The following is a 25,915-nucleotide window of genomic DNA, read 5'->3' as shown; positions in this document are numbered from 1 at the left end:
TAACAAACTAGCCCTTGCACTCCTCTCACACCAGGAATTACCATGAACTCACATATCCCCATTCCTATGGGAGGGCAGGCCACTCTCACCTCACGCACTCAGAGTGCGCACGCACTTTACACTGGGACACAGTGTTAAAGTGCGCAGAAGCCAAAAACTACTAGTATCAGGTCACATTTAAAAGCAAAAAGTTTAGGGGTGAACCTGTCAAAAGGGCCAAGTCAAACAGTTAGGAACACACAGCCATGTAGAACACAGCATGCACATTACAAGCAGTGATCACTCACTTCCCATGCTGGACATCTGAACACATACCCATTGACCTCACATTGTGTCCATGTCGATGCCCACCTGCGCTTCTTATCAAAAGACCAGATTTATGGCCCTGTGACCAGGCTCGGATTTCTGTCTCCAAAAGAATGAACAACTATTTTATGGTACCTCTTGTAATGTATAAATTGGCAGCCTAAACCCATGTGAATCGAGACAGTCTTAAGACCCCGACTCTGTTACCTGTTCTTTCAGCCTCTGCTTTTAATTAAACCAATAGCTCCTTGCTGGACTTAGCCCTTTTTTCAGGATCATCCCTAAACTTTTTGCCTTCCTCCTAGTTTTTTTTTCTAACATGGTGTTGGTCGTTTTAGGACTCTGGGCACTTTAGCACTGTAGTTCAGTGTAAAGTGAACGTGCTCTCTGCCCTCCATAGGCTAACATTGGGAACTCCCCCCCTTATGGGATAGCTCCTAAATGGAATAACATAAGTATGTCATGGTTGGTATGCTTCAACTGTAAATAATAAATGCTGTGCAATGGGGTGCTCTGATTTACTTTTACTATTTTCGATATGCCACTTCTTAAAGTTGCTATTTCTGTACGCTTTGTGCCTGCCTGTCTGATGTGGATTGCATGGCTGGTTCTAGAAGTGACCAGGCTGGGGAGGTGTTTGTGGCTTCAGGGAGGGCAGGATCAGGCTGAATGGGAGATCTGCAATTGGAGTAGAGGGAGGAGAATTCCCCAACACTGATTAGGTCTGTGCCTGCCCTGTACAATGCTAGTTCCGCCACCTACTAACACCCCTCCCAGTGCCAGTTGGGACTGGAACTTCCAGGACCCTACCAGAAGCTTCTGCCGCCTTCTAGACACAGGGCCGAAAGGTGTATAAATAAAGGAGCTGTAACATGTTTGTGCTGACTTGGAGGGGACACTCTGCCGGGATACTGCGTGCTGGCCCCTGTGCCCAGCTTTGCCCCTCTGTCTTCTCCAGGACCAGGAAGAGACTTTTGTTGGAGTGGAGACTGCTGCACCAGGAGCATTGCCACACCGCTGGATTTAACTGTTCCCAGGAAATGCTGTCCTGTGTTACTGAGCTGCCCTACTGCCTGCTGATCTTGCCCAGCACTGCCTCCAAAATTCCTGACTTCTAGTGCCTCATGAGCTTTACAGTTTTTCCCAGCCTTGCCTCAACATCTTTGGATCCTTGCACCTCGTGAGTGCTATATTCTAATTACCCAAGGGAATCCTGGCGTATGGGATTCCCCATGGGCTGCCTGCAGAAGAACGGGAGCCCACCCTGCATGGAGACACTTTTTTAACCACGGCGGGGGCCTACCGCCTATTTTGGAGCCTTTCATGGGTGCCCACCCCGCATTCATGCTGGCTTGGCGAGTGGGTGCCCACCCCATTTAATACTTTATATTAAGTGGGTGCCCACCCCGCATTTTGCTCCTTATCGGTAGGAGCCCATCCGGCAGTGCCACCGCGCTTTGAGTGCCAAGGAATCACCCAAGATCACCGCCACGACCCAGGACAGTGAAGGAATAGGGCCGCCGTGATCGCACGGCAACCAGGAAGTCAGGCAGGGCGCTGCCTGACTGTGGGAGGGGCCTGCCCCGGAAGTCCAAGTCCAGAGCAGAGGCTCCTGTGAGTGGGTGGGAGCCCCGCGCACACCAGCCAAGTAGAGTGGAGACCCGAGAAAGCCCCAAGTGAGTGAGGGCTCCAGGAGGGCGCAGTGTTGGTGCTCCAGAGCAGTCAGGCTGGCAGGTCCTGAGCGGCCCGCAGGACAGCGGGCTGCTCCAACGTAGGCAGAGATCGCTGGACAGAGGCTGCAGCAGACAACTGCCATCTACCTTGCTCAGCCCCCAAGGAGTGCTGAGTAGGGCTGACCCTCCCCTTTTTATTTATCTCCCTTGGGTTTTGCTCTCCCGGGCCGCATTGGTGAAAAACCAGTATCCCTCTTGACTAAACAGTGGTGTCGCAGTTGCGTGCCACTGCAATGTTGTGGCCAACATCATTTTTAATTTTAGAGTCCCAGAGAGGGGCTCCAACTTGTTCAGTGACTTGTGTGCCTCATTTACACATCTGCGCCGTCGTAGCAGGCAGCTGCAAATTTTGGGCAATTTTACTTTAGAGTCCCAGAGAGTAGGGCCTCCACAGGCGCAGTGGTGCCCAAGGAAAATGTGCACAACTGCCCTGCGAGAGCGCAGGCAGCTGCCACGTGTTGAGGACCATGACGGTGCAGGACAGAGAGCATTTTGGGCTCCAGGTAAGGCCATTTGGCTTGGGATCATTATTTGGTGCCCTATCAGGGCGCAAGGCCCTAAAGGTGGTATGCACCCAGTTAGCACTACTGGGGGTGACCTGCTGATGCTAGGTACGATGCAGTGTTGCCTAAGTATGATTTATGTACAATGCATCGATGCTAATTATGAAGCCTAATGGTTTTCCCTTAATGCTTACACTGCTGGTTTTCTGCTTAATGCGCCTGATCTAATGTGTATTAGGACTAATGAGAATACATAATGTATGTTTTTATGTCTAATGAGATGCTAAGATGTTTTAGGTTATGCCTGATCTAAATGTGATCTGCGCCTATCATGGTATAGTGCTAGTTTCATTCTTCTACCAGTAGCTACTGGCTGTTATACTGGTGGTTTTACATTTACTGTTTGTGCTTTGTGATGGTTCTTGCAGCGACCCGATTGGTGCTGCCTTGTACATAATCCCCTGTAAATTGTGACCTGGGGACAGTTGGCACAGTGTATATAGATCTGTGATTGGGATTCTAATGTGTTTTGCATCATACAAAGGCTATTTTTATATACTTTTGTGTGGAGTCTCTTTTGTGTGTGCCTAGTGTGTCGCCGCTGTGTATGTGTTGCGCAAACGCTTTACACATTGCCTCTGGGATAAGCCTGACTGCTCGTGCCAAGCTACCAAGGGGGTGAGCAGGGGTTATCCTCAGGGTGGAGCTCCCTTACCCTAACTAGAACGGGGGTTTCTGCCCTGCTCTGGCGCTTGCCCTAGCCTACCGGGAACCCTTGTTTCTAACACTCCTGTTTCACACAATGCCTCTTGTCTTTAATTTTTTTTCCAAGATAAATTCATATTCGAGCAACATTTTGGTGAGCCAGATAGGAGAGATTGGATCTTCGAGCCCGACTGTAGTCAAAGGAAAAGGACCCAACCCGTACGATTCATATCTGTGAATATGAACGGTGAGTTGCCAGTGCCATTGATTGGAAGTTCTGCTGAATCCGTGGTGTGGAGGTCTGTCCTGAAGCTGCTGTCAGAGGGTAAGAACACTTCATCTGATCCTTATGTCAAGCATTTGACATATGGCAAACTAGGAAAGGTGATGGTTGGTTATTGCTTGGACCACTGGGCGTGACACGGAGGGTACACTTGTCTCTGGGTGTGATACAGGCTCCACTTGGACTGCTTGGCGAGACACAGAGGGTACGCTTTTCTCTGGGTGTGATAAAGCTGCTTGGACCATTGGAAGAAACTCCAAGGGTACACTTGATCCCTGGATGTGATATAGGCTGTAATTCAGATGTTAAGAAACATCTGGACCTTGGAGAGCAAGTACAGCTTGTGCTTGGCCAAGTAGGGCCTGTAGTTGTCGAGTTGCTCGTTCTTCTACACTTAAATTGTTGCTATCTTTGTCCCCAAGCTGATACTGACAGACTACAAGACTCACTTAGTTCTGTGTACTGAGCGGAGCTCCCCGTCGTCATTGAGCAACATGCACAATGAGCAGGCTAATTTATTTTCTGTCACTTTTTTATTTCTATTTCCATTGTGGTTTCCAATTGATGCAGTATTAGCTGTTGCGGTGCTGGTAGTTTAATGCAAACTGTCTTTTATGCTAAATGTTATGTCCTGTTAATGATTCCATATGCATATGAAAACGTTGACATTTGTTTACATTTTGCAATTCTGCTCCTAAGTTTACAATTCATAATGTTTCTGAGTTTACCAATGCAATTTCTTACTGGTTGTTATTTTGCATATGATTTGTTTTATGTACTAAGTATGTCTGTATCTTTTTATTAAGCTGAACTCATAATAAAAGTAGTTATTGCAGGCATAATCCCTTGTACATATTTCCCCCATGATAAGAGCAGTATTTAAGTTTGTTTAAAAGACTTGCTAAGTTATAAGTGTCTTGTTCCTTACAAAGCTTCCAAGTCACTATGGAGTTGACATTAAACCACAGGCAAGCTAGGTTTGCCACGCTGACTAAATAGTTACTAAGACTAAGACGCATGCGTTTCCCCGGCCGGAGGAGGGAAACTTCAACAGCAACATAATACACACGAGGGCACACATTTTGACCAAATAAGTAGGACAGGAAAAGACTAAGAGAGACTGAGAGGTACTGTTAGAACTATGGCCACCTTTACGGTATAGTACCTACATTCCTGTCCCAAAATCTGCAAGCTAGGCATCCACACTCCACCACAATGCACCAGCATGGAGGTGCTCTCTCTGATCCTGGCCATCCCAGCTATTGCTGCACTAGATTAAACGAACCAGACCATCAAGGGGGCCACTGGAAATAGGGTTGGGAAGTTGCCCAACTGGCTAACCAAAGAAACTTCTGCCTCACCTCAGTTCACTTGTAGAATCCCCGAAGCTCCACTGCATGTCTGCCATGTGGGGCGCACATAACCTACATTCCAAGAACGGCCAGGAACCTCATTGCGGGTCTAAACAGCACCTCGACTAGTGCTAGTGAGGAAGAGGTCACCAGTCCCCTAGGATCCAATAGTAAGGGTGAGGATGCATGGATAGTTACACCAAAGACTGACAAGGCAGCCAAAGACGCCCACCCATTACTGCTTGCACCAGGCTGCTCTGAGGAGATCCCTAATGTCACGATGCTTATAAACAGGACACCCTACTATTTAATACTAGACACAGGGGCGAGGAGGTCATGCCTACGGGAGGGGACAGTACCCCTATCAAAAAGCACTGCAACTGTACAAGAGGTCTTGGGCACGGTGGCATGTATCCCCTTCACAGAACTCTTCGAGCTGGACACAGAGGGGAAGGGGTGAAGGAACAGTTGTGGTACTTTCCCTCCTCCCTGGCTACTCTCTTGGGATGGTACCTAATGAGCAAACTGAAAATGTTGATCCAATTTGCTGAGGACGGGGCTATAGCCTGCTCCTCCCTTGTAGTAGTCCCCCCTCGGGCACCGATCAGCATTACACTGCCATGCCACATGAACGCCAGACAGGGTGGCCTTGCCAGTCAGACCCCCTTCTTGGGGGCAGTCTTTGAGTTTACATGGAATGTTGTTGAGCTATGTGAATTAGCATGGCTGTGGGCATGCCGCACACACCACCTCTTAGTGGAGACCGCCAAAAAAATGAAGATGTTGTTAGTCAGTAAAGTACACAAGGGGCCAGAGATCCGAGACCTTGACTTGTGCATGCCTGCTGAGTCCCCCGAGGCTAGGTGGGGAGACGGCCAAGGAGCATCAATCAATCAGTCATGGTTTATATAGTTTGACTACTCACCCCTGAGCATCTCAAGGTGCTGGGAGGGGTGGGCTGCTAATCTATCTTGGCGCTGGGCGTTCATTCGAAGGGCCAGGTCTTGAGATCCTTCTAGAATTGGGTCAGTGACAGGACTTGCCTGAGGTGGAGAGGCAGGGTGTTCCAGGTCTTGGCAGCGAAGTAGGAAAAGGATATTTCCCCGCTTCTGGTCTTGCTGATACGTGGGTCAGTTGGCAGTGCCAGTTGGATGAAGCGGAGGTACCCGGTAAGTATGAAATTAAATGAATTAAATTAAAACAGCATTTATTGAGCGCGTAGCTACCCAGGGGCATCCCAGGACAATGGCAGTAGCACAGAAGGACAGCACAGCACACTTAAAGAGCCAGGTCTTCAATGATTTCCGGAAGGCTAGATGGCTGGATTCCCTCTGTAGGCAGAAGGGAAGGGTGTTCCAAAGCTTAGCAGCATTGTAGGTGGATGGGCAGCCGCAACTTCTGGCCCTCGTAATCCTGGGAACAGCGGGCAGATGTAAATTGTCACTGCGCAGCCTTCTGTTCGCCACATAAGGCTGGACCATGAAGTGGTTGATCGTGGAACCATTCCCAGTTAGCATCTTGTGGGCAATGCACATGGCCTTAAAGTTAACTCTCTACCGAATAGTGAGCAAGTGGAGTGCCGATTCGAGATCCTCACAAGCATTCTTGCATCTCAGTTTTGCACTGTTTGGAGCTTTGTGTGGGTCGAGACCGGAGCTCCGAGGTAAAGGGCGTTCCTGTAGTCCTGGTGGGAAAGAATAAGTGCCTGTACCATAAGCTTTCTCGCGTGGAAGGGGAGAAGTGGAAGCACTTTACGGAGAATCCTGAGGATGCCGTAACAGGAAGCCGCAACCTTCTGTGATTGGACCATAAAGCAGACATCCTGATCCAGTCAGATACCTAGACTCTTCATCTGGGTCTTAGGGACAGGGACGGGGCCCATACAGGCTGGACAAAGAGCATCTGCCTTGAAGAGGTATGGATTGCCAAGGAGCATCAACTCGGCCTTATCACCATTTAGCTTTAAGTACGATTGATTCATCCATTTGACTACCTCTTCTAGGCAGGGAAAAAGACCGATAAAGGCATTATCAGAGTGGTTTAGTGGTACGACCAGTTGGGTGTCATCAGCGTAAGTCACTATATGAACCCCAAATGGAAGCACGTTCTCGGCAAGTGGAGTCAGATAGACATTAAAACAGGATGGACTAAGTGATGACCCCTGGGGGACTCCGCACTGGAGAGGCAGAAGATTTGAGGAGACATCACCCTCAAAGATTTGGAAGGATCTCTCTTCGAAGAATAATTGAAGCCATGTTAGAGCTACCCCAGTCACCCCCAAACCTCTGAGTCGATGAATCAGAATTTGGTGGTTGACCGCGTCAAAGGCAGCACTAAGGTCCAAGAGGATAACCGCTGTTGAGCCTCCTGCATCGAGTATCTTTTTAGATTCTTTGACAACTGCCAACAGCACAGTCTCAGTTCCTTGATGCGGGTGGAAGCCCATTTGGGAGGGATGGAGGAGGTGTGGGATTCCAGATATGTCGAAAGTTCTGTGTTGACATGTTTCTCAGCTATTTTCTAATCCCTGGGAGGAGCAAGATAGAGCGGAAATTACCCAGTAGATCCGGATCAAGACTAGGTTTTTTCAAGAGAGGCTTTACCATCGCTCTTTTCCATAGGGGTGGGACCACTCCAGTGGAGAGAGAGGCATTGATTAGGTCAAGAATGACCAGGGAAATTATTTCGGACACTTGTTTCAAAATATTAGGTGGAGCTGGGTCTATAGGCGACCTGCTCTTTACGAGTGCAGAGATCGTTTGGAAAGATTCACAATCCATCAGGGAAAAAAGCCTCAAGGCAGTGGTCTATACTGCGTAGATCCATATCCTCTGAGTGGAAATTGTTTAGACTGTCCACCGGGGAGAATGATGAGTTAATAGTTTGGATTTTATTATGAAAATAGTTTGCGAGTTCATTACAACGTTGGCTAGTGGCATCAGGTCTATCCGGGGGTGAGGAGGCTTCGAGTAATGTTTTTGCTATGCGAAAAATTTAGCTGGGAGTATTGACTGCCAGGGAAATTCATTCATCATAATATGAGGCCTGGCCAATTTGATTTCAGTTTTGTATGCTCTTATGGCTTCCCTGTATTCCGTTTTCTTGATTGGCGAGAAATCCTTTCTCCAGGCTCTTTCACATTTCTTACAAATCTGTTTTAGTGCCCGGAGCTTGGGGGAATACCATGGTGTTCTGTTGGGTCCCACTTTCAGTTGGGTGAGTTTTTTCGGGAGAACCTGGTCTAAAGTACTCTTGATCCAATTATTGAATCTTTCATTGGCAACAATTGGATCACTATAGGTGCACCTTCTTAGTGTTTTCTAGCTCCCGTCCCCACTGTTCTGAGGGGAGTTTGGGCCAAGGACGTGATCGAATTCTTATTTGCCTGGGAGTGGGGGTGACGCAGGTGGGGGTCCAAGAAAAAGGGATACAAAAATTATCTGAGCAGGGTATAGGGATAGGAGGCATTTCAATTAATTCCTCTAAGTTGAAGAAAATTAGGTCTAAAAGGTGACCTTTCGTGTGGGTCACATTGGTGACCTTTTGTTTAAGTTGATAGGAGATCTTTGGTAGTCTCTACTGCGGCCACATGTAATGGGTCATCAAAATACAGATTGAAGTCGCCTAGCAAGGTGAAATTAGCAGGGGTACTGGCGAGGCTTGCGGCCATCTCTGATAACGTTTTACAGAATTGACAAAATGCACCAGAGGGGCGGTAAATTAGAATGCCTGACAAAGAAAGAGTGTGGGTAAAGCCTATTGTAAATAAGAAGTTCTCACAGTATGGTAAAAGACCCTTAGCGATACGGCAGCTTAGGTGGTTTGTGTAAATGATGGCAATCCCGCCACCCTTACCAGAGCTTCGATCTATCTTCTGAATTAAGTAGCCGGGGGAGAGAGTTTGGACAATGTCAGGATCCGATCCTGGATTAAGCCAGGTTTCAGTCAGAAACACGATTTCTGGGCGTTCTTCCCTTAGCAGACTAGAGCACTCCACCGAATGCATGGGCAGTGATCTAGTGTTCAACAGGAACATTTTGTATGATTTTGGAAGGGGCCATGAGGTTTGAATAAGGGGTGATAATCTGAGGGAACAGTGCAAGAGACCAGACTGCCTGGGACAATGGAATGGGCACAGTGTGACAGAGGTGCTGTGTTTAAAAGTCTCAGCAGTTCAGCATTATAGTGAAAGACATTTTTAGAAAAAGGGGCAGGGTTTGTGGCCCCTGCTGCGGGCGGACACGGACAGGCACAGACGGGCTTGCCTTTGGCACGTCAGCGGTGCCCCTGCTGTGTGTGTCCGCTGCTTGCCCGGCCCAGCATGTGTCTTAATAGCCGGCTGGTGCAAGGTCACCTGTGACCCGCTTCTGCCAGAAGTCAAGCGAGTCAGGTGTATCCGCTTACCTCTGCTCAATCGGCTGTACCGTGGCAGACCGGGGGAGCTGAGACAACGCCTTTATCACCACAGCAAGGTAAACAGAAAAGTTTGAGGCAATAGTATTAAAATGTAGAGATTAAAAGCAGCAAGAGCTGCGAGAGCCGGGATGTTTAAAACAAGCTACACCCAAGTGCGGAATGCAGCATAAAATTAAATAAAATGAGGCACCATGCGCTTCCTGGAGAGCGATCAAAGTGAAGGTTGCAGGTCCCCTGCTTAACTGTCAGCTGCGCGCCCGGCCCGGCATGTGTTTTAATAGCCGGCCGGTGTGAGGTGACTCGTGACCTGCTTCCGCCAGAAGTCAGGTGAGTCAGGCATATCTGCTTCCCTCCGCTCAATCGGCAGTGCCGTGGTAGACCAGTGGAGCAGAGACTGCACCTGGATCACCTCAGCAAGGTACAAGGAAAAGTATGAGCCAATAGTATTAAAATGTAGGGATCAAAAGTTAGAGATTAAAAGCAGTGTATGTGGAATGAGCGGCGGTGGTTCAGATATGCTGGTCCTGCATCATTGACGGCTTTGTTGGTGTGTGTGAGGAGCTCAAAATTTACTCTCTCTGTCTCCCTCCCTTTGTCTCCCTCCCTCTGTCTCCCCCTGACTTGCTCTCTCTGTCTCCCTCCCTCTGTCGAACGAACGGTCTCCGTTGCCTACTTGGACTACACTCTTTAAATAGTGTCTGCTAAACAAAATGCGTCATGGACATCCATATTTTCCTACCAAAATAATCTCTCCAGGCCGCCAAACTCCATGTTCTCTTTTATTCTGTATGTATTGTTTATTATTCCCTTCTCATTTGCGTGCCGCCATATTTAATCTTTCTGCTAGATGTGAATCAGTCACTGTGATCAGAAAATGTTGTTGATGATCCTTTTGTGGCAGCCCCCTGCTGAAGAAATGAGCATCAACATCACTAAGGCTCCATCGTGTGTCCTGTGGAATTCCAGATTCTGTTTCTAGAGAATTGGCAATTGTTATTAATAGGGGAATACTGCATCTGCGATAATCCCCTCTGAAAGCCTGTGAAGTTGCGGGGTGTGACTAGGCTGAAGAATGGAGGATTTCTGTGGAAATGTTGTATTCCCGGTTCCAGCAAGGTAATTCACTAGTATCCAAAACATTGGTAATTGAATGTGTGATGCAAGAACACTGATGCAGAATTCCAGAGACACTAGTAATTTCTGATGAATACATTTTCGAGGAATTAATCCCATCTGATGATTTATTCAGCCTTTGCGAATGCCTTTCCACTGCACGGGAAAACGTGTTGCCAACTTCTTTTGGATAACATTTGAACCATTTTAAGCCCTCTCCTTCCCTCTGTCTCCCTCCCTCCCTCTGTCATCTCACCCCATGTGTGTGTTTCAGTCCTCGGCCTGGGCTGAGGCAGCGTCCCTGGCACACACACACACAGCCGCACCTCAGTACTTCACAGGTCTTTAAAAGACCATTAACATGTTAATGAGGCTTTGTTCACCTACTAGGCCCCAGCAGCTCCACTCTATCACTGGAATCGCCCGGCCCCCACAGAGCAGAGTCTCTCAGAGTCCGGGCTGCTGCAAACTGCGTGTTTCCTGACCTAATATACATTTTTTTTTAAACACAGGTACGTCCTCTGCAAGCACCGCGGGGTGCCAAGGAAGGCTTGCCGGGCCGCTGACGGCCCGCGGGCCGTACTATGAGTACCCATGCCTTAGAGCCTATATGGTAGGTTTACATCATAGAAACAGCATAGCTCTTCTCCAACGCAAGGTCTCTCTCCAAGTGTGTGTTTGAACAACATGCATCCCCGTAATATGCTGGTCCTGCGTCATGGATGGCTTTGTTGGTGTGTTTGAGGAGCTCAAAATTTACTCTTGTGTTGACGGGGAGTTCTCGCAGGTGTTCGATGATATAGCGCAAAGGGTAATAGTGGTGACAAACAGGCCGTGCCCATCTCCCGGGATTGCCCGGCTAAGTCTCTGTTGCCACTCTGGCACCTCGCGGAGTGAGGAATTGGTGCAGACAATGTTGCCCAGCACTATGCGGTATGCCCCCATGCCCAACACCCTCTTCCTGCTGCTGAATACAGTGCCCAAGCGATAGATCATTGGAGGGAACGCAGCACACCCAGCAAATGATACACCGCCCCAAGGAAGTGCCCACATCAGCCATGTGGGGAATATCCAAGTACTGGAGGGGGACTGGGCAGTACACACACACCATAGAATGGTCCACTAGGAAGGGCAAGAACCAAGAGCAAGCCTGGAAAAACTCTACTAAGCTCGGCCCCCACAAACTGAATAAAACCACCTCCAAGTGAGCCGCACTGACCACAGGCATGAAAATGGTATCACTCTTGAGAGGGACTACACTATGGAACCCCTGATGGTTTCAGTCCAGTTAAAACAGCAGGGTCAGGAAGGCTGGCCGCAGCCAAACCCTAGAGAGGGATTCTAATGCCTGCAGATGCCCCCCTGAGCAGCCATTGCCACCTGAAAGCTTATTATGAGCAAAGTTCGATAAGCCTGGCCAATTCCTGCAAAATCAATAAATCAATCAATCGAGGGTTTTAAAGTGCTACTTACCCATGAGGATCTGAATCTCCATCCCCAAAACTAAACCCAGATCAACCCGAGCTCACAATACTTTCAGTCATGAGTAAATCAGTCAGCAAATACACTACTGCAACAAGGACCAGGTGGTTGGCCAAACACATGGCAAACGCAGAAGGCAGCGAACCCAACTCAACAAGCACTGGGGCCACAGCCATGTTGGGTAGTGGTAACTGTCTGGGAAAGCAATTCCTTCACCAATCCCTCAATCCAAATGGGCAGTAATTCTAACCGCTGATATGACACATCCACTTCATAACCACACCAGAAAACTCACCACAACAATAAAGACTAGAGACACAGGATTAGGAAACAATTCAAGCCTTGACTTGCGTTCAGTAAAATCTCAGGGCTGGTGTATGTTTGGTCGATCGGAAATCCATTCTAAAATCTGCCATTTCGGGTGCGTGCAGGGGCCTAGACCCCACTCTGCTGCAAGTCCCCAGGGTGTGGGTTGGTTGGCACAGACCCAGGAGAGGACAGTCTGATGAGGGGTCAGGGCGGCCCCCCGACCAGTGCATAAAAACAGGAGCCCATGTTCCTTCGTCCAAGTCCAATGGGACAGGAGCTTATTACTTGATCAAAAGAACCCCATTCCTCAACATTTAGGCCTCCAGCCAATTGATTCCCTCTTCTAGTTCTAGAACGCAGTAACGGTCCTGTACCAGAAGCCAGGTTTTCTGTACACATGGAATAATGGAGTCCCCCATAGAACTCTGTAGTTCCTGCACAATTTTGGCACAATATCCATAGGGAAATTCACCAGGGCAATCAGCCATCTCAGTTCATTACTCACAATAAGACAGGTCTCAGACACGAATCTGACTCCTGTCATAAGCAGGAAATTCTGCCTCCTCCTCCTCTCCACTAAAGCTTCCAAACAACCAAAGCCTGCTCATCAGATCATGTTCCTCCAAAACAGCGGGAGTAGCATGTCACCTGACACGAAGTCCCTGATTTCAGCCAAGGACAGCAGTCCAAAAAATCCTGGATCCGAGGGAGTCGGGGGCAACTGGAGGGAAAGGGGTTCTGTAGATGACCAATGCAGCCCTCGCACATGGTGCAAGGATATACCCCCACACCACACCCAGCTTGCCGAATAGGATACACAGGGCCTCACGAACACCGTCCAAGGGAGCTATAGACCCGATCCCAGTCATTGCCACATTCGTACCACACAGGGCAACAAAGTAGCATCTTAACCTCCACCGGTATGCCACAATAAAAACCACACTACATGAGAACTTAGGAAGCTCAATGGCCTGCAAGAAGCAGCTCAAAAGTATCCCCAAAATGAACTATCAGGAAAAGGGTGTAGTCAAAACACCCAACTATATTAGAGAAAACCTCATTGCACACCACAATCAGGAACCAGAGGGGCATACGTGTGTCCTCAGGACACATTGTAATTACCCACAACCTCCAAATTGCTACACCCCCCCTTCTTTTCACAGTACTTCATGCAACTGGAGGTCAAACGGTACCATCCCCATTGGTTAAATTACACACACACATTAGGAAAAGTTGAGTATTAGAGGGCCAGCAATGCCTGTAAAATTCTAGTTAGGTAAAAGAGGAAGCCATGCACCCACGAACATCACCCCACTAAAATACTAACCTCTTTCAGAAGGAGTGGGTGGACCAAAATTGCCCACAAAAATAAAACTCAGGTGCTTGATGACTAAATGTTTACCATCTCCTAAAATGACTCCCCAACAAGGGCCACCTTCCAGTACGCCACTAAAACGTTGTGCAAAATTCAGGTTTCGCATATTCCCCAAAAAGGACAGGCACAGGAATGTCTGAGCCTGAATAATGATGCATATTTTTCTAAAGGCTAACCTACACCCACAGCTCTTATCCAACAAGTCTGCGATCAAGCCATATGTGCACCACCTTTACTGTTGTAGGGATTCTGCACATACACAGAACTATGCACAGGAAAACAGGATCTCGGTGTATAAGGGTTGTACCTTCCTACCACCTTAGTACCCAAAATCCCCAAACTGACTAGCTATAGTGCCCCATTCGTGCTCCTACATAATCACGATGCTACGAATGATAAGTCAACCCAGAACACAACATTCCCTGCTCTCTCTGGAATCGCTGTAGCAAGACATACCCTTTCAGTCACTCACTCATACTTTTCCACAATAAGGATTGTCAGAGTTACTGTATAGTTCAAATTTTTTATCTTAACTATCATGCTCTATAATGTAGTATACGAGCCACTACCAGCAGCAAAATGCATAAATCTAAAGCAGTTAGCATTGTTACAACACCATAGAATAGAAAGGGGGATGTCATCATATACAGACAGTAGAAAAAGGGCTACAAGGCCTAACCACTGTCCCCTTGGTAAGCTGAAGTTTATTATATAAAGCAAGATCAATGGGCTTTGTCAGCGGACCCCATACCTAAGAGCCTATATGGTAGGTTTACATAAAAAAAACAGCATAGCTTTTCTCCAACGCAAGGTCTCTCTCCAAGTGTGTGTTTGAACAACATGCATCCCCGTAATATCAAAGCACGAGTGCCCAAAACCAGCATCATGGCAGCAGAGTTCATGCTAACTTAGCAATGTCGAGAATGACTCTAACGGCCATATAACATTACGGCGGCACACCACCTCTTCAGGAACAGCCTCTGAAGCTCAAACAAGACCCAAGGGCCCAAGACAAAAAGACTAAGAACTATTTTTATGGACAATTGTTTGATATCAGACTCTTTATATTGTGCCAAGCAAAGACACCTCCGGACGCCAGAAAGATGCAGACAACCCCTCTAGGCACCATACCAAGACCTGCAATGTTTTAAAAGTTATCTGTTATTGCACCTTTGTCTTTCATCTGCTAGCATGAGGGTGTCCACATCTATCTGCAGCGAGAAATTGGTTAAGTCACATGGAGCCTACCTCAACATTTCTACAGCGCTTGGGTAGGAATCTCTCCCATCTCACTTAAACTTTTTTTTTTCAAAAACCTTTATTGAAGATTTATGGATCACTGACTAAATAAGGGACAAAATAAAGACTACCCAAAATATAGATTCCAAAATATCAACAGACAAAATATCGAATTCCTATCTACAAACAGGTAAGTACCAAAATATCGACCCCAAAATATCGTTTATATATATATACATTATAAAAAAATCGAATTTCTAAAAATTAATGTAAAATTTAAAAAATCTTAAAAATAAATAGCTAAAATATACTTAAAAATACTTAAATAACCTTAAAATTATTAAATACCTAATTCAACTTAAAAAAAAAAATACAATCATATCTGTTAAAACATATATAAATATATTAACATAATATTAATAAAAAATACACAATATTATTACTGTAGGATAGCGGAGGTGTAAAAATTACTATTCCTACTCCTGGAAGTGCAACAGTAGGGAAAGCGTTGGATAGCGTAGGGGTAAAAATTACTATTCCCACTCCAAAGAGTGCAACAGTAGGGAAAGCGTTGGATAGCGTAGGGGTAAAAATTACTATTCCCACTCCAGAGAGTGCAACAGTATGAAAAGCGTTGGATAGCATAGGGGTAAACATTACTATTCCCACTCCAGAGAGTGCAACAGTAGGGAAAGCGTTGGATAGCATAGGAGTAAAAATTACTATTCCCACTCCAGAGAGTGCAACAGTAGGGAAAGCGTTGGATAGCGTAGGGGTAAAAATTACTATTCCCACTCCAGAGAGTGCTACAGTAGGGACAGCGTTGGATAGCGCAGGGGTAAAAATTACTTTTCCCACTCCAGAGAGTGCAACAGTAGGGAAAACGTTGGATAGCGTAGGGGTAAAAATTACTATTCCCACTCCAGAGAGTGCAACAGTAGGGAAAGCGTTGGATAGCGCAGGGGTAAAAATTACTATTACCACTCCAGAGAGTGCAACAGTAGGGAAAACGTTGGATAGCGTAGGGGTAAAATTACTATTCCCACTCCAAAGAGTGCAACAGTAGGGAAAGCGTTGGATAGCGTAGGGGTAAAAATTACTATTCCCACTCCAGAGAGTGCAACAGTAGGGAAAGCGTTGGATAGCGCTGGGGTAAAAATTACTATTCCCACTCCAGAGAGTGCAACAGTAGGGAAAGCGTTGGATAGCGTAGGAGTAAAAATTACTATTCCTACTCCAGAGAGTGCAACAGTAGGGAAAGCGTTAGATAGCATAGGGGTACATTTTACTATTCCCGCTCTAGTGAAAATAAATTGATATAATTCACATAATTATTAATTAATCAATTAATAAAAATGTATTATCAATTAAGAACTAATTAATTATCAATTAAAAATTAATTAACAATTTAATCAAAATAAATACCAATTAATTACTTAACATATTTAATTAATTATAATTAAATTACTTCCCACCCTATTCCCCTATAAACCCACAACTCGCTACAAAAAAAATTTAATTTCATTCACATAATTATCAATTAATCAATTAATAAAAAATTATTATCTTTTTTTATATATTTTTTATTAATTTTTAGTGGCAGTGGAAGCTGTATGGCACAGTTCCAAAAAATAATTACAATCAGAAGCAAACGAGAAAAACAAAAATTACATAAATTATCGTATAGCAGAGAAAGGAAAAAAGAAAAGAAAAGGCAGTAAAAATTAATTACATTCTGACACATTAACAAACAATTAAATCCATTTATGAATTGGTAGCCATAACTTTTCACCAAACATCTACTTCCGACGGCCCTTAAGTCTATATACTGCACTTTCAAGCCGGTAGACACCAAGTAATTTTGACTGCCACATATGGAAAGCAGGCGGGTCTATATCAAGCCAGTGAGACGTTATACAATATCTATATATTGACATAGCAATAAATAAAAAACCTTCTTCTTCTACCCTTCTAATGCCGATTTGGTCAGCTTGAATTCCCAGTATCATTAGTTCTAGTGATAATACAGGTGATGACTCTATAATACTATCTAAAAATCTCTGTATTTCCTGTTTAAGTTGATTCAATTTTGGGCATTGAACAAACATGTGGGATGAATTGGCAGCTGCCAGCCCACAACGGCTACAACTTGTGCCCCCCTTTGCTTTCCATAGAGCCAGTTTTGCCGGCGTGTAATATAAATCATACACTGCCATAAAATGTTGGCTTTTAAACGACCCATTAAATAGTACCATATTTGCCATTTCTAAAGCTCTAGAGATATCAACCTTTTCAATTCCTAAATTTAATTGCCATTTATTAGTATAAATCTCGAGATCATCCTTTAATCGATTTAGCATCAGTTGATATATCGTGCCGATTCTATGTCTCCTAATACAGCTATCCAGCACATCATTTTTGTTCATAGAGCTAGTATTAATTACATTTTTAGACTCTACAAAGCTTCGGATTTGAAGATATTTAAAGAAATCTCCCCTTATTAGAGTATAATTGTCCTGTAGATATGAATAGGATACCATTTGTCCATTTTGAAACAGATCTCGAAATGAGCTAATCCTAAAATCAATCCATCTCTGCATCACCGAATCCCTGAAGATTTCAGGGAGCGAAGAATTTTTAGAAAATGGTGTGTAATAATTTAGCCTCATATTGAAAAAAAATGTTTTGCTAAATTGTTTCTAGATTTGATATGCAGCGATCAGAACCTTGAACTTTGTTTTCTTGTAATAGCTAGGTTCTACAAGCCTGAGTAAGCATTGTCTAACTTCTACTCCTAGCAGCATCTCATAGATAGAAGGGGACAACGCTTCATCCATACAGAAATCTGAAGAGATCATTATGCCCATTGCTTTTAAAAAAATTGCCCAGTAATATAGTTTGAAATTCGGGACTCCCAGTCCTACTCTTAATTTAGGCAAGGTACACCATTTCAAAGATCTTCTGACTCTTTTTTTTTTTTTATTTTTTTTTTTTTATTGAGAAAGTGGTACATGGAAGGACATAGAAACATTCATCAAATAGTTACAAAAACATTCAATTCTAAAATTTCAATTGATATATTTACACTGATTTACAATGTCTACTTTCGCGAGAGGGATAATAAATAGCAAGACCTCTGAGGCGGAAGCCGGAGGTGTCCACGCTCGTTTTTTAAAAAATTTGTATGAAATTGTGTAAAGCTGTATTTTACTTTGGGCACCAACACAGAGCTACTCTCTGACACTTACGCTAAGCAAGCACCCAACAATCAGCGGATATTAGCGCTGTTTGGAGGAAATATTTCACGGCCGCCATCGCTGTGTAAACGCGAGGCCACGCCCACCCTCAGGCCACGCCCACCCCCCAAGCCTATGTAAGCGCTGAATGATAGCGCGTCACTCGGAAACTCCAAGACCTCTGAGGCGGAAGCCGGAGGTGTCCACGCTCGTTTTTTTAAAAATTTGTATGAAATTGTGTAAAGCTGTATTTTACTTTGGGCACCAACACAGAGCTACTCTCTGACACTTACGCTAAGCAAGCACCCAACAATCAGCGGATATTAGCGCTGTTTGGAGGAAATATTTCACGGCCGCCATCGCTGTGTAAACGCGAGGCCACGCCCACCCTCAGGCCACGCCCACCACCTCTCTCTCTATAAATGTGCCTCCCACGCAAGCGCAGCGGACGAGCGCAGCGGGAGCGTCGTTTGCGCGCCAAAGGCACGCCGTTTGCGCGCCGAAGGCGCGCCTAAGGCAAGCCCGTCTGCGCCCGTCCGCGCCAGACCGCGCCCAGAGCCCGGAACCCTGGTTCAGCCTTCCCAGGCCACCACTTACTCCCGGGACATCCTGCTGGAACTCCGATTCCCCCCAGCCCCCCCCTGCAGCAACTCGATCTCAATCGCCGATGGGAATTCTTGCTGTCGCTCATGCTCGTACAGTTTCCACCCAGAGCCTACGTTGAAACCCATCACCCTCAATATGACCCTGCTTAACTGCAGATCCCTCCCAAAGCATCAAACGGAAATTAATCTGCTCCTGAAAGACTCCGACATCGAAATCCTATTCCTGACGGAAACATGGCTCACAACAGGATCAGAGCCAGATATCGTTCAGTCACTCCCACCGGAATACCTGATCAAATTCCACAACAGACCCATAGGCATTGGCGGTGGAATCGCCGTTGTTTATAGACACTACCTCTCATGTCAACTTAGAGATAGTCCCATACGGGACTGTGAAAACATTTTCTTCTCAGTGAGCCGCCCACCATCGCTCACACTTTCGGGACTATTAGTTTATCGTCCCCCCGGACCAATTCGTCACTTTTGCGAGTCACTCATTGACTCTGTCTCTTCCCTGGCCTGTACTACGCCGAATTTTACGATATTGGGAGACTTAAATCTCCATCTCGACGATCCCTCCAACAAACCGGCGATGGACCTCAAAGCCGACCTAGGTTCACTCAGCCTCGAATTACTTAACAACCTCCCAACTCACATCAAAGGTCATCTGTTGGATCCCGTGTTCTCCAATCTCCCCCGTCTCACAGCTAGGCCCCCTATCCCTATTCCCTGGTCAGACCACTTCTTGGTCCCATTCGAGCTACGGCTATCCACCGAACCTTTGGGTAAACCCCCTCCCCAACCCTCGGATCGTCCGTGGAAAAAACTGGACAAAATCGCCTGGGCTCAGGCTCTATCCTCCACCTACCCCCCCCTGGACGAAGATCCTTCCATAGCAGAAACTCAGCTACAGGATTGGATCCATCAATCCTTAGATACTATCCTGCCACTCAAACCAATGCCTAGCAGGAACAAATCGACCAACTCTCCCTGGTACACCCAGGAACTCCGTTCCTTAAAAAAGAATTGCAAAAAACTAGAACACACCCGGAGGAAAACCTGGTCCACAGACTCCAAAAATGAATATAGAAGCGCTATCAAGCTCTATAAAACCGCAATTAAATCTACCCAGGCCACCTTCTTTGAAGGCAAGATTGCGGCAGCAGCCAACTCAGCGAAGGAAACATACCGCATAGTTCGGCTCCTCACCAAAATCCAGGACCCTCCTCCCCCCCTTGACCCTGAAGGCGTGAGATGCAATCAAATGGCCAACTTCTTCTCCGCAAAAATTGAGAAAATACTCACCTCACTCCCCGCACCCTCCGCTTCCCTCCATCCTATTGCACCCCCCCCTCAGCCAGAGGCTCCTTGCCTGCGAACTTTTGATCAGATCTCCACGGAAACCTTTTTAGAAACCCTGAAAGCTGTAAAAAGTGGCTCACCAGCGGACCCTGCTCCCATCAGTAAGATGAAACTGGTCGCCCAACCCTTCACTAATCTAATAAACGCCTCCTTTAGGAGTGGCGCCATACCAGCTAACTGGAAAAAGGCTACGGTTAAAGCCCTCCTAAAGAAACCCCACCTGGACCCTCTAGACCCTTCCAACTTCAGGCCGATTTCACTTCTTCCAGGGATTAGTAAAGTGGCTGAACGAATAGCTAACAAACAGCTATCCTCCTTCTTGGAGTCCAATCACTTACTACGCGACTCCCAGACTGGCTTCAGACCAGGCCAAGGCACAGACACCGCCTTGCTCGCAGTTGTCGAAGAGGCGAGAGCCATCATAGACGCAGGAGGATCAGTGGCAGTGATCCTCCTCGATCTAAGTGCCGCCTTCGACACGGTGGACCACTCCATCTTGGTCCACCGGCTGAGCCAGCTGGGAATCACCGACTCGCATGGATTAAATCCTTCCTCGAGGGAAGATCATTTCAGGTATCAGACGGCTTTTCCACGTCTAAACCCCTGCCTATGTGGTGTGGGGTCCCTCTGGGCTCCTCCCTCAGCCCCACACTTTTTAATGTCTATATGGCCCCCCTTGAAGACATCATCACTCCCTTCGGTGTCAAGTCAGTGATGTACGCTGACGACACCCAGCTGGTGGTGGCCATTAACCACTCTGACTCTAGCCTAGGAAACCTCGCCAGTTGCCTAGAAGGGATCTCACAATGGATGTCGGACTCTAGACTCAAGCTCAACGGCGACAAATCCGAAATCCTCCTACTGGGCAACCGACACAAACTACCCGTAAACCTTTCTTGGCCAGCCTGTATGGGCACCTACCCTACTCCCAAAACAGAAGTCAAAAGTCTAGGTATCTGGCTCGACCAGGACCTTAATTTCAAAACTCAGGCCAGGAAAACATCAGGGACTTGCTTCGGACTAATCCGTATGGCCCGTAAGATTCTCCACCTGATCCCTTTCCAATCCAGGAAGTTACTGATGCAGGGACTGATTAACTCAAGACTTGATTATGGCAACATCCTATACTTGGGAGCCCCTGCATCAGTCATTCAAAAACTCCAGGTGGCCCAAAATGCCGCAGCTAGAGTCATCACGGGAACCAAAGCACGGAACTCCGCGAAACCTGCCCTCAAGAGCCTCCACTGGCTCCCAGTCAAAGAGCGCATCACGTTCAAAACGCTCTGCATAGCGCACAAAATCCTACGGGATAAAGGCCCCCCTATACTCAGATCCCTGATGAAACCTCACAAAGCTAGCCGTCACTTAAGATCTGATTCACTGGCACTGGCCTCTATCCCGAGAATAAAAAAGGCAAGATCGGGCGGCCGCAGGTTCGCCTATAACGCGCCTAAACTGTGGAACTCCCTTCCACTACCCATGAGGAGTGAACAGAACTTACTATCATTCCGAAAAAAATTAAAAACCTGGCTCTTTCCCTAAACATTTCCCTGCACCGACCCCACTTGGAATAAACTTGGTTTTCTCAGCGCTGGGATGCCCAAGGGTAGCTATGCGCTCTATAAATCCTCATCCAAATCCAAATCCAAGCAAGTAAAAGACAGCTCAATACAATGCAGATCAAATTCCAATCAACAAATTCTTGTAGCCCTCCAATTTGTTATGGGTGCCCAGAGCCGCTCCCCCTTCTCACGTTTTTTAATACCTTTAAGTTTGTACAAATTAGACTCGATGTTATGAATACCCAACAATCTGGACAGCCACATCTGGAAGGACGGGGCTATCGCATCCTTCCAGGCTGCAGAAATTAAAATTCGGAGTACTGCGACAGATATAAATATTAGGGCCCTCTCATCATCTCCCAGGCCCAGCTTAGAGTCATTACCAAGAATCATTAAAGTAGGGGATAGATCAATAGTATGACCTAGCAGCCCCTGCCAAAATGTCATAATCTCACTTTTAACATCATCCAGCCGATTAAAAAAAAAAACATATGTGTTAAGTCAGCGGGGCTTTCATTACATCTAGGACCGTTGTCATTTTCCCTTATTCTCCAAGCATATAATTTAGCCGGTGTGTGATACAAATTAAAAATAGTTTTATAATGTTGTGCTCGAAGATTAGATGCCCGAAATATCTTTCTATTTAATAGAATGGAAAGATCCACATCTACATCTGGGTCATCGAGTTTTAAAGCCCAATTTGACTCTACCTTTTCTAAGTCATCTTGAATTTGTTCAATTAGTGAGTCATAAATAATCTTAATCTTTTTACATCCTCTGCATATTATCTCCAATACAGGAAAGTCGGCATTCGGTAAGATCTTAGGCCTTGCCGCAGCGACCGTACGCGCAACTTGACCATACAGCAGCCAGTGGCTGCTAGGAATGCCAAATTTTTCCTGCAATGCCTCAAATCCAAGGATTTTATCCCCATCCAATATGTCTCCAAGATATCTAACCCCCAATCTCTTCCATTCCTGTAAATTTCTATCATTTTTCAATTGAGGGATGAAGGACGAGTTAGACAATTGTACATATATATTGAATTTAGGGACTTTAAAAAATTTCATAATTGCTTTCCACGCCTGCCAGGCACCATATAATGTCTTTAGCCGAGTCTTTTTATAATAGCCACGTTCCAACTCACGATGCAGTAGCCCAACTGCCTTATCCTTCAGAAGCATCTCAAAAATCTGAGGTGGTTCTTGTTCTACAACCTGTTCTGGATCAATAGCACCAGGTTCGGGCTGGACTAATATTGTCATTTGAAGCAGGAGACATGCCCAGTGATAAAATCTTAAATTAGGAAGGGCCAACCCGCCCCTCTCTCTAGGAAGAGACAATAGATTAGTAGAGCGCCTCACCCTTCCATATTGCCATACAAATCTAATAAAGGTGGCTTCCAGATGTTTCATAATTTTATCCTCTACTAGTAATGGAATAGCACGGAACAGGTAGAGCACTCTAGGAAACATAGACATCTTCAAAGCATTCACCCTTCCTATCAGAGACAGATGGAGCACGTCTATTCTCTTTAATTCGGATTCTAAATTTTTAATTAATGGTAAATAGTTTTCAGCAACAATTTTTTCCACACTGGCATTAATTTTAACACCCAGGTAAGTTGCAGAATCAACATATCTATGATCAGTTTTGCTTATATTCTTAGAGCAAATAATCTGTGTCTTTGCTTCATTTAGCAGATACCCCGACTCACTGCCGAAAACTTTAGCCATTTCCCCCAAGATTGGGAGAGATTGATGCGGATCAGTTGTTAACACAGCTAGATTATCGGCATATGCCAAAATGTTATTAGGAAATCCATTACAGTACACTGGAGGTATTCCGGGACAGGCGAGGATGTTCTGAATAAGAGGATCGATATATAAAGCAAACAGGATGGGGGAACAGGGACACCCCTGACGGGTCCCTCTCTTGATGTTAATCACCCCAGATCTTTGGCCCATAGCCGTCACCCTTGCTGTAGGTTTTGAGTACATTGCCTTAAGGGCTCCAATAATGTTAGGCCCGAATCCTCTCACCTCCAAAACACCCCAAAGAAAGCTCCAGTCGACCCGGTCGAACGCCTTCTCTGCATCGAGCAGGATCATGGCCATCTCCCCCCCCGTGGCAGCCTGGGCGTCAAATAATGTAATTGCCCTGCCTATATGATCAGTTGTACCCCGGCCGGGGACAAACCCATGCTGCCACGGGGAAACGAGACCGCCTATGACCCTGCTCAGCATTTTTTCCAGTATCTTTGAGTATAGTTTGGTGTCTGAATTAATCAGAGATATAGGGCGGTATGATCCTGCCTTTTCCGCTGGCTTGCCCTTTTTATGGAAAATTACAATATTTGTCTCTTTCCAAGACTCAGGTATCAAGCCAGAATATATAACCCCATTAAATAGATCGAATAAAAGTGGTGCAATTTCTACTTCAATGGCTTTGTATACTTCAAGGGGAATCCCATCAGGTCCTGAGGCTTTCCCTGAGGCTAATTCATGAAGAGCAATACTAATTTCCCCTGAAGTAATATCCTCATCAAGTTTATTTTTAATTGACTCATCAAGTTGTGGGCCAGAATCTTGAATTCCCTCACCAGGTTTCTTACTAGGCATTTCGTACTCATAAAGCCGCTGATAGTAGTTCTCAAATACTTTAAGGATATCCTTGGTTTCTGTATACTCTGCACCATCCTCTTCAATACGATCAATATTATTCCTTACCTTTTCCTGCCTTAACTGAAGAGCGAGCACTCTCCCTGCTTGTTCCCCCGTCTCATATCTTTTAGTCCTACTAGTCTGGTATTCGCCAGTAGCCTTCACATTTATTTCATTCAGGAGAGCAGCTTTAACTACTAAAAGTGCATTCTGGCTTTCAGAACTATCTGAACCGGCTATTATATCCTTAATATGTTGCTCTTCAGCTTTCAGTAATTTCAACATTAAAACCTCAACCTTTTCCCTATCTTCCCTTTTCAACCTAGCGGAACAGCTGATAGTTTCACCCCTCAGGGCCGCCTTGAACGTTTCCCAGACCATATTCCTAGAAGTACTGTACCTGTTTTCATCAAAAAACTGTGTTACCCATTTTTTCAAATGATCCACAAATCTCTCATCAGCAAGCAATTTTTTCTCAAAGGACCAGGAGTTTCTTTTCCTTTCGATATGTCCTAAGTCATATGATAGAATTAAAGGATTATGGTCTGATACCAGTCTAGGAAGTTTGCTAATATCCACTTTTGGTAGTTCAGATGAGGTAATAAGAAAATAATCCAATTTTGTATACCTCTGTGCAGGGTGAGAAAAATACGTAAACCCATGATCCTGAGGAGATTTAGCCCCCCATACATCCTGTAGCCCATGAGAGCCCATCAGGGATTGTATAGCTTGAAAAACTTTAGGCTTACGGCCTGCATATGGTGTATGGCCATTCCAATCAGCAGAGATATTGAAATCGCCAGTTACTATCACGGGGTGTACCACCCTACTAGTTCAGTTTCCAGGAAATCGAAAATATCAGGCTCATCAAAGTTTGAACCATATATTGAACATATCGTGAGGCCTAGTTCTAATTCAACTACTGCCCATCTCCCGTTACTATCTGCTTTTATTTTCTTTATTCTACCCAGAGATTTCCGAACTAAAATAGCGACGCCCCTAATTGTCGATGTCTGCGTCGAACAGACCGCTAGTTCAAAACCATTCAGAGAGAGTTGCTTACGTTTAGCCCAAGGTAGATGGGTCTCCTGAATGCAGAGTATATCTATTTTTTCATGTTTAACCATGTATGCCAATCTCTGTCTTTTTTTCCAGTCATTCAAACCTCCCGCATTTATAGTGCATATTCTAATGTTTATCATTGTATTTTATTGTAAATTCAGCTCTCAAGTCCTTCCACAAAATATTAATCAACGGTTCATTGTCTTGCTCTTCGCTATACCACCTCCCTTTTTTCCCCTTTTTCCACCCCACCACTCCCCCCACCCAGCCCCTACCCCACCCCCTCCCATTCTCCCCCCTCCTACCGCCACCACCCCACCCCTCCAACCCCCCCTTCTCTCCCCTAGCTGTGGGGCGCGCAGAACTAGTCTGTGCAATGATGGAGCGCAATGAGGGCAGTGAGGACAAATGTACACTAATTCACTAACCTATAACCACAGTGGAGCCCACACCCAAAATTTCCTCAAGATAATAACATTAAATCAAAAAGAAAAACACTTATCCGTATACGTTTTCACTCAATCATAAATGCATTTCCCCCCGGGCCTATACATCAGCCACTTGCCTCAATGAAACCCTGTTATTCAGCTTAAATACCAACTTTTCACA

The 25,915-nt window shown here is 45.8% G+C and overlaps 1 protein-coding gene across 1 annotated transcript in view; it reads right to left on the bottom strand.

Annotated features, from left to right (window-relative positions):
* The window catches only part of LOC144803814 (NXPE family member 3-like), a 149,182-nt gene extending 124,557 nt beyond the window's left edge, over nt 1-24,625 (bottom strand). The window contains exon 1 of the mRNA XM_078671878.1: nt 24,038-24,625. Within this exon, the coding sequence (XP_078528004.1) occupies nt 24,038-24,625 (588 nt within the window). The remainder of the gene's footprint in view (nt 1-24,037) is intronic.
* Between the last annotated feature and the right edge of the window lie 1,290 nt (nt 24,626-25,915).

Source organism: Lissotriton helveticus, chromosome 1_2 (assembly GCF_964261635.1).
Source record: "Lissotriton helveticus chromosome 1_2, aLisHel1.1, whole genome shotgun sequence".
NCBI classification, from domain to species: Eukaryota; Metazoa; Chordata; class Amphibia; order Caudata; family Salamandridae; genus Lissotriton; species Lissotriton helveticus.
The sequence above is the reverse complement of the archived record's forward strand: the minus strand, read 5'-3'. Positions and strand labels throughout refer to the sequence as shown.